The sequence below is a fragment of the Sycon ciliatum genome, chromosome 13 (genome assembly GCF_964019385.1).
Source record: "Sycon ciliatum chromosome 13, ocSycCili1.1, whole genome shotgun sequence".
Classification (NCBI taxonomy): Eukaryota; Metazoa; Porifera; class Calcarea; order Leucosolenida; family Sycettidae; genus Sycon; species Sycon ciliatum.
The window spans coordinates 2,025,386-2,034,763 of record NC_088655.1 but is presented as its reverse complement, the minus strand read 5'-3'; the positions used below and the strand labels follow the sequence as shown (position 1 = coordinate 2,034,763).

Sequence of the window (9,378 nt, the reverse complement as noted above, 5' to 3'; positions counted from 1 at the left end):
GCAATGCTGTGATGTCTTTCTTGCACAACGCATTCTGCCTGGAACCATGCCGCGAGGAACTCCTGCAGTGACAGATGACAGAAGCGGTATTGCCGAGCGTCCGTAGACATCGTGCCCTGGCATGTTTGCAGAAGACCCAACCTTTTTGCATCCTCGCTCAAGTGGGAGTTGGTGATGTCGGACTTGTTGAACACCATCCTTTTCACCACCAGCATGCGAAACGCAAAACGCCCCAGTTCCTGTAGCGACTGGACCACTTTGCCGGGTGCCAGTGAAATCGACTCGCAAACCGCACCACCAGCACGCTCTACGACTCGGCGCAGTAACGATTCGTACAGGGATGCGCTGCACTTCCACATGGCATTGCTGCTCTTGAAAAGCTCACATGTTAGGGCTGCAAACATGGGAGTTGCCATAAGACATGACACATCCGGCTTGCTCTGCAGCAGAATTTCAGCGCGCTGTCTACCGAGAACCTTCTCTGCATACTCTCTCACGTTCTCCGGTGAGAAACCCAGTACTTGGATCTTCTGCTGATATTTGCCACACTGCGATAGTTGATATGCATCCTGGCATGGACGGCTTGTGACGATCACGTGTGTCTTCACCATGCCCTCACGTTTCAGCAAATGTCTCATGAACTTACTGCAGCTGGCGAAATCACATTCATCCAAGCCGTCCATGATGACACATAGACGGCTTGGAGAATCTTCGAAGTAGTTTGCCAGCTCCAATATCTCAGTCTGCGACAGGCCCAGGGTGTCCAGTTTCACAGCCAACAGCTCAGCAAGACTAGTGGCAGCTCTCACCTCTTTTTCACGGAGCTCCAGTCCCACGACCAGATCGAATTCCTCCTGCCACAGTTCGCCTCTGCTCCACAGGTATAGAACCATGAGCAGAAACACTGTGGTCTTGCCACTACCAGCAGATCCGTACGCCAGTACATTCCGTAACACCTTGCCACAGAGATTCGGTCGCTCGGTCGCTGTAGCTGCTGGTGCAGATTTTCCTTTTGAATGGGAAACGTCGTCAATACTCGAACCTGCGGCACGAAACAGGTTCTTCAATTCAATTCGATCGGCTTTGCTAAATTGCACTGCGTGTTCACGACTCTCAGCATACGTCGAGAACGCTTCATCAAAGTCTTTTTTCAATTCCTTTTCGGACACAAAGGCCAAATTCACGAATATCTGTTCGAGCGGAATGTGATCATCGGAAGCGAGGCCGCCGCTCAGCTGAACTCCCGACTCTTCAGCCTGTTCCAACAACTTCTTCTTAGCTTTCACCAACGAAGGCAGCAGAGCCTTGGGCTTTGCGGCGGGCTCCTGAGCCTTCGCATCCATTGCTTTCAAAACACAACAACAGGGTGGGTGTGAAAGACGAAAGCCCAGTTTCTCAGTTCAGTGATGGAAATCTGATGACCTGAATGAAGTGAACGGAACAAATCTGAGTGCAGGACTGTGTGCTACAATCAAACTGACATCAGGGTGAACACGGGGCCGCGGCCGGGGCCCCGGGGGCAGGGGCTGCGCCGTGCTGGCCGGCGACTCGGTCTTTCCCCGGCCGTGCGCATAATCAGTTTTTCGCTTTTTAATTTTCGCTGGTGTCTAGTCTCTGTGAAGTGTACATTGCATATTGCATGCAGGGAGTCGTAACAATTAATTTAAAAATTAATTTACGACTCCCTTGTAGATCTACATAATTATTGACATTGTAGCGTCTGCGTGGTTGCGCGGTTTCGCATGCATGCACTTCACTGTCTCCAGTGACCAAAGTCGCGAAGGATGTGCCCGATTCGACTGTGCGAAAGAGTTGAAAACCCATACATTAGACATGGTTAGCATTTTACCATTCACGCAATTATTTTCGACGGTCGGCGTGTAGAGGGCGAGTCTACTGGTTTTTGTGTGTTCCCGTATGTCACGTGATTGTCGCCTTGGAGTTGACCAATGACAGATCAAACAGCGCGGGCTGGAAAGCGCGGTCCCGCCTGCTCAAAGGTGATGGAACTGGATCCACTGCCCGTCGTCAAGTGACGACGGGCAGGAACGGATTCCACTGCCCGTCGTCAAGTGACGACGGGCAGGAACGGATTCCACTGCCCGTCGTCACTTGACGACGGGCAGTGGAATCCGTCACTTGACGACGGGCAGGAACGGATTCAACTGGCCGTCGGGCAGTAGCCACTGGACTGACTCTACTTCGAGGTCTTTCATTGGTTACTAATAAAATATCTAAAGCAGAAGAGCGACTGTTTGCAACCACAACTGTCCTCATGGCGCTCCAACATTTGATCTGGAACTGGGAGAAAAGAAGCCCCTTTGTTGAACGATATTGATGCGAATGAGCTCCTCCGAAAAGTTGAGGAAGAGACTGAAACTTTTATAGCGGACAATGCGGAGTCGCTCGCGAAGGAGATCTTGGACGAGCCGGATGAGCCTCAACCAAAGCGCGCAATGCTCAGCAACCTGCAGGATCCGCGCAATTTGCCGAGGTTTCCGATCAAGACGTGGGAAAAATCCGTAGGAACAGAACAGACAGAATGCCCGATGCCCAGTCGACAATGTCACTGGCACCGCGAGAAAAAAGCACTAGGGACTACTACAAAAAACTGTACCAGAAAACAATCACAAAACACAATGCAGGTGTGTCTAGTCTGTCATGTATATCTCTTTTTTTTGGCTTGGGACGTTGGGTGCACACGGGAAACACTTTCCAGTCACTCATACTCGGCCAGTGCCGCTGTTCATCCAGCCCTTGCCGCTATCGCGGCGCGGGCTGGATTCCGCGGTACTGGCCTCGTACTCGTGCAGGAACCTGTACTTTTCGAGACACGGTTAGCAGTTCGGCTTCTGAGTCCTGACTCCTGATGCAATGCTCGACTTGTGAGTTGTGACCAGGGAGTCGTATAGACCCGGGAGGCGACACGCGCATCACTTGTGCACAACCATGATCGACTCAACGATTCAAAATATTACGACCTGCTCGGTGTGGGACAAGTCCGTACATAGGTCATAGCGCGCGGGAAATCCGTACATAGCGAGAAATCGTCGTCTTCGTCCTTTCGAGAACAATTGTCACGGGTCAGACTTTCGATCTCCATTGCCGAAATACAGCCATCTGTGGCCATCGCTGAGGAGTTCACTTGTTCACTGTACTGGCTTACTCACTGGCTTTGCACTGCCACTCGAACTCTGAGGCACTTTGACCACCTAAGATGAGGTAATCCTTTCTTTACAAATAATAATAATTGCCTCAATATTTTCTCACCTTTAGGGCAATGAAGTAAATTCTTTCCTCATGACTAACCTTGACAGACTAAGTTGCCCTGTCCCAGTGATCTACAATACTTATATTGCACATTTGTGAAATATTGGACGAATCCAGATAAACGAAATGACTTACATTCGAAATTATATTTCCAAAGTTTTCCTTCACAAATAGTCCCAATTTGTTCTCACCTTTAGGGCAATGAAATATATTTTTTCCTCATGACTAACTTTGACAGACTAAGTGGCCCTGTCCCAGTGATCTACAATACTCATATTGCACATTTGTGAAATATTGGACGAATCCAGATAAACGAAATGACTTACATTCGAAATTGCATTTTCCAAAGTTTTCCTTCACAAATAGTCCCAATTTGTTCTCACCTTTAGGACAATGAAGTCAATTTTTCTTCAGGACTAACATTGGCTAACAAAATGGCGCTGTCCCAGGGATCTACAATACTTATAATTATTACACATGTGAAATATTGGGAGTCAGAGTGAGGAAATGGCCTAAATTGAAGCTTGAACTGTTCTGCAAAAGTTTTTGTGCAGTAAAAGCAGGGCTGAGAGCCCGCAAGAGCCATCCCGTAAGATCTTGTGCGCCACCAACCAAACCTTCGGTGAATGTTCACAAGGTTAGAAGCTCGCACAGATAACACACATTGGATGCTAATACAATGCACTCAGGAATGTGTGCAAATACAACAGAATTAATTCCGAATAAAGTCAACAATAGCTGCCTCAACACAGTGCTAACAACCTTCCGCGTTTTCCATATTCGAGTGGAACGAAAACGCAGTGGAGAGTCCTTAGAAAAGACTGAAAAAATATCATCATATCGCTGCACGAGATCATCCTTATAAGTTATAACGTCAGCTGATCGTACTGTGGTGGATTCATACGGCGGTAAATACACACCTGTCCACACACGCTCTCTAAACTGAAAAAGTTACTCTGGCACAGAGCTCTCCTTCCCACCACCACCATCATCAGTTCGCATCTGGCGCCTAGTCGATGCAGGGTGAGTGGTGTCCGATATAGCATGCTGGTACATCAGGTAGCACATGGTTGATTAATACGGTGGTAAATACACACCTGGCAATATGGCGGTAAATACACGCCTGCCCAGACACGCTCTCTAAACTGCAAAGTTATTCTTGCACAGAGCTCTCCTTCTCATCACCACCACCACCACTACCACCACCATCAGTTCGCGCCTGGCGCCTAGTCGATGCATGGTTAGCGGTATCCGACATAGCAGGCTGGCACATCAGGTAACGCATGGCACATAGAAGATGGCAACGACATAGCTTGATTGCGACGTACATTTCGTTCTCTCGGTTGTGCTGTAGCCTTAAAAAGGAAATACGACAATGCATGCACATGACACAGACAAGTAATTACTGTTACAAATACTGCATACTGCTTGATAGCAGAGAAAGAAAGTCAGTGGTCACACAAGTTTTTGGTCGTCCCTGAAACGAAGATCGTTCCAGAGGGGGGGGGGGGGAGCTAAAATCTCTGTTGACTGACGCTATGCTAGGCCTTGACAGATTATGCTAATATTTTCGTGAAATTATGCTTTTCGCATTGCTGAAAAATTTGCAGGATTATGTTATTTTTAAGCTAAAAGTTACCATATTATGCCACATTATGCTCACAAATGCTGCTTTTGTATAATGGTTCTGGTTTTTGTAGAGGGCGTTGTACTGTAGTAGCAAAAGTTCAACGGGGTCAACGCACCGTCCGACCTAGCTACGACCGTCACTGAATGTAGTGGACTGGACATGTTATCAAGGGAGCCGTAAACCTACGACTTCCTGGTGCATCTACTTGTACTTGTACTTGTAGAACATGTACAACTGTATGTAATTTGATGCGAACAGGCGGATTATTCCAATTTTATGCGATTCGTATGCAATTTGCCTCGAATTATGCGATTATTCGATTTTGGTAGGAGTTATGCGAAAAATTATGCTAGCATAATCTGTCAAGGCCTACGCTATGCATACACATGTATATGCATGCGATTTTCGTCATCCATTCATTTCGGAGGGTGGAGAGGGGGTCCGAGTACGAAATGAATGATGTTTTTTTCAGGGATGACTAAACACTTTTGCGATGACCCTTTTTGCATCAATTTATCGTCTGAACTGCGCAATTGAGTCCCACTTTTATTATTTTGGGTCCAGATTTCAAGACTCGTGAAGTTCGAGGCGAAAAGCAGGCCGATGAAGGGCTGCCAGTAATTCAGTCTAGTCCGGTGTCATGGAGAGGGACCGATGAACCGGCAACAAGAGAATTCAATACGCATGCTACTCTTCAGTTCATTGCTGGGGAAGACTACTCAAGGCCACGTCACTCCGGCAATTCAATGTACAAATCAGCAGCAACACTTGCAAACGTATTCCTACCAGCTGACCAGCAAGTTACCAGCCATCAGCTCTTCAAATAATTCCAACTTAACAAAGAGAGGAGATGGACAGATCGGAAAGTATCGTGGCAAGCTCAGGACAACACACTTCCGGCCCTATGTAAAAACAATGGAAAGTGCGTGCCATGGTATATTTTCGGAAGCATCTCAAGAACCAGCTAATGTGGACTGGGAGTCCATTTGCATCGTCCGATCAGCTGCTACAAGTGCCGTGAGCCAATGGCAAACACGTTTGACAGAGACTACTACCTCTACTGAATGCAACTTTGGCATGGCAGAGATCTACTAGCACGTTATCTTATCTATCAATAGAGTTGTATCCTCGTATGCCTATGTGAAGTGTGAGGTCGTACTGTACTGCAGACGCGTCCTCGACCCTGGTTGGAAATGTACGCAACAGTTCCCACCCTCTTGACCAGAGAGCGCACACACCCTAGGGTTTTGATGGGTTTGTACGACTCCCAGCTCTTGACTTTTGTTGGGTGTACGAGACGCACGCACAGTTTTCGTAGGGTGAGTACTTTTTCATGTAGTACTGAATGCGGCAAGCAGGACTCGCCCATCCGCCCCTCCCCAAATGGATCTACTCGAATGGTTGCGGAGGTAGGGGTGCTCTGGCGGGATTTTACGACATGCACAAGCGCGCACACAATATACACACGCACGCACACATATACACATGGACGCACGCTATGTCGCACGTCTAGGGCATGGCTTCGTGAATACAAGTAATAATTTAATGTTATAATTTATAGTATCCAAATGCTAGAGCAGCTTTACAAAACCTACCGTTCAATACTGGATCAATTCATCTTGTGACAGCTTCCTTTGCAACACCCATGACTTGACCCCACTTCGTCTTGACGTCAGGAAATCGTTCACACCGGAGTTGGGACACGACTCATTGAAATCCAGGCTTATCTGCTGCTGGGAGCAGGACAGAGCTGATGGACGTCAGCAGCGGCTGTAGAACAACCATAAACGAGTCTTCTTTCTCCGCAGTCAGGCGGGACAGCAGCTTTGCAACGCAAGCTTCTTGCCTTCTGTGGGTCTTTAGCGGCTGGGATTCGGAACGCTCTGTAGAAACCATTGAACAAGTCCTGCACTCTATCAACCCACAAGTATTTCTTCCAATTCATGATTATTCGCAACTTTTTCTGCAGTACGTGCACCAGATCAGAAGCCGCTAAGTAGCAAGGTTGAAAGTTTCAAGACAAATTGAAAAATATAATAACATAGAAAATTAGAATTCAAACCATACCTGTGGCCCAAGCCAACACAGACTGAGCGTTCACGCGAAGAGAACGTAGATCTACGTCAGCTGAGGTTTCCTTAGGATCAGGAGGTGATTCTTGACCCGGATCTGGATCGCGATCAGCAGCACTCTCTGCCTCCATCACGATCATCAAATGCAACTAAGTAGTTCATTCTTCTTCTTCTTTTCGAGCTACGATTTCCCACGATCCTATCGATCCTGCACGAGTCCGTTCCCCAAGGAGTGCACTCCCATAAGTACGCGGAGTAGTTGGTTTATAACTCAGGGCACGCACCGGGGATATCTGAGGGAAAAGTGGGAGAAAGTGCCGCGAGTCAATCATAGTCGGCCCGGAAGGCCTCGTGTCGCCTCCCGGGTCTATACGACTCCCTGGTTGTGACGTAACTCTAACTTGGAACCTCACCGTTTCGTTCTCCCGCTAAACATGGCTTTCCATCGTCGAAACCTTACCAAACCGACGGTATTTTGGGTGTTGGGTACGAGTACCGTTGTCTAGCGTGAACGGTAAAATGCCATGTCTATACAAACACGAAAACGGTATCGGCCGACAGTGGAAAATAGCGTGAACGGTAAAATGCCATGTCTACACACACACACACGAAAACGGTATCGGCCGACAGTGGAAAATAGCGTGAACGGTAAAATGCCATGTCTACACACACACACGAAAACGGTATCGGCCGACAGTGGAAAATAGCGTGAACGGTAAAATGCCATGTCTACACACACACACACAAAACGGTATAGGCCGACAGTGGAAAATAGCGTGAACTGTAAAATGCCATGTCTATACACACACGAAAACGGTATAGGCCGACAGTGGAAAATAGCGTGAACTGCAAAATGCCATGTCTATACACACACACAAAAACGGTATAGGCCGACAGTGGAAAATAGCGTGAACGGTAAAATGCCATGTCTATACACACACAAAACGGTATAGGCCGACAGTGGAAAATAGCGTGAACGGTAAAATGCCATGTCTATACACACACACAAAACGGTATAGGCCGACAGTGGAAAATAGCGTGAACGGTAAAATGCCATGTCTACACACACACAAAAACGGTATAGGCCGACAGTGGAAAATAGCGTGAACGGTAAAATGCCATGTCTACACACACACACAAAACGGTATAGGCCGACAGTGGAAAATAGCGTGAACGGTAAAATGCCATGTCTATACACACACACAAAACGGTATAGGTCGACAGTGGAAAATAGCGTGAACGGTAAAATGCCATGTCTATACACACACACACACAAAACGGTATAGGCCGACAGTGGAAAATAGCGTGAACGGTAAAATGCCATGTCTACACACACATACAAAACGGTATAGGCCGACAGTGGAAAATAGCGTGAACGGTAAAATGCCATGTCTATCTATACACACACACACAAAACGGTATAGGCCGACAGTGGAAAATAGCGCGAACGGTAAAATGCCATGTCTACACACACACACAAAACGGTACAGGCCGACAGTGGAAAATAGCGTGAACGGTAAAATGCCATGTCTACAGACACACAAAACGGTACAGGCCGACAGTGGAAAATAGCGTGAACGGTAAAATGCCATGTCTATACACACACACACACACACACACAAAACGGTACAGGCCGACAGTGGAAAATAGCGTGAACGGTAAAATGCCATGTCTACACACACACACAAAACGGTATAGGCCGACAGTGGAAAATAGCGTGAACGGTAAAATGCCATGTCTACACACACACACACAAAACGGTATAGGCCGACAGTGGAAAATAGCGTGAACGGTAAAATGCCATGTCTACACACACACAAAACGGTATAGGCCGACAGTGGAAAATAGCGTGAACGGTAAAATGCCATGTCTCCACACACACACAAAACGGTATAGGCCGACAGTGGAAAATAGCGCGAACGGTAAAATGCCATGTCTACACACACACACACAAAACAGTATAGGCCGACAGTGGAAAATAGCGTGAACGGTAAAATGCCATGTCTACACACACACAAAACGGTATAGGCCGACAGTGGAAAATAGCGTGAACGGTAAAATGCCATGTCTATACACACACACAAAACGGTATAGGCCGACAGTGGAAAATAGCGTGAACGGTAAAATGCCATGTCTACACACACACACACAAAACGGTATAGGCCGACAGTGGAAAATAGCGTGAACGGTAAAATGCCATGTCTACACACACACACAAAACGGTATAGGCCGACAGTGGAAAATAGCGTGAACGGTAAAATGCCATGTCTACAGACACACAAAACGGTACAGGCCGACAGTGGAAAATAGCGTGAACGGTAAAATGCCATGTCTATACACACACACACACAAAACGGTACAGGCCGACAGTGGAAAATAGCGTGAACGGTAAAATGCCATGTCTGC

General features: G+C 47.3%; 1 protein-coding gene and 1 long non-coding RNA gene across 2 annotated transcripts in view; both read right to left on the bottom strand.

Moving 5' to 3' along the window:
* The window catches only part of LOC135829909 (protein NLRC3-like), a 2,787-nt gene extending 1,444 nt beyond the window's left edge, over positions 1-1,343 (bottom strand). Inside the window, exon 1 of the mRNA XM_065342291.1 lies at positions 1-1,343. This exon is cut by the window's left edge and continues 1,444 nt beyond it. Within this exon, the coding sequence (XP_065198363.1) occupies positions 1-1,343 (1,343 nt within the window).
* A 2,522-nt stretch (positions 1,344-3,865) lies between these two features.
* LOC135829583 (uncharacterized) lies at positions 3,866-7,356 on the bottom strand. The gene is made up of 3 exons (XR_010555863.1): positions 6,968-7,356; positions 6,496-6,783; positions 3,866-4,625 (listed from the first exon to the last, which is right to left on the bottom strand). It is a non-coding gene; the product is annotated as an uncharacterized LOC135829583 (long non-coding RNA).
* Positions 7,357-9,378: the final 2,022 nt, after the last annotated feature.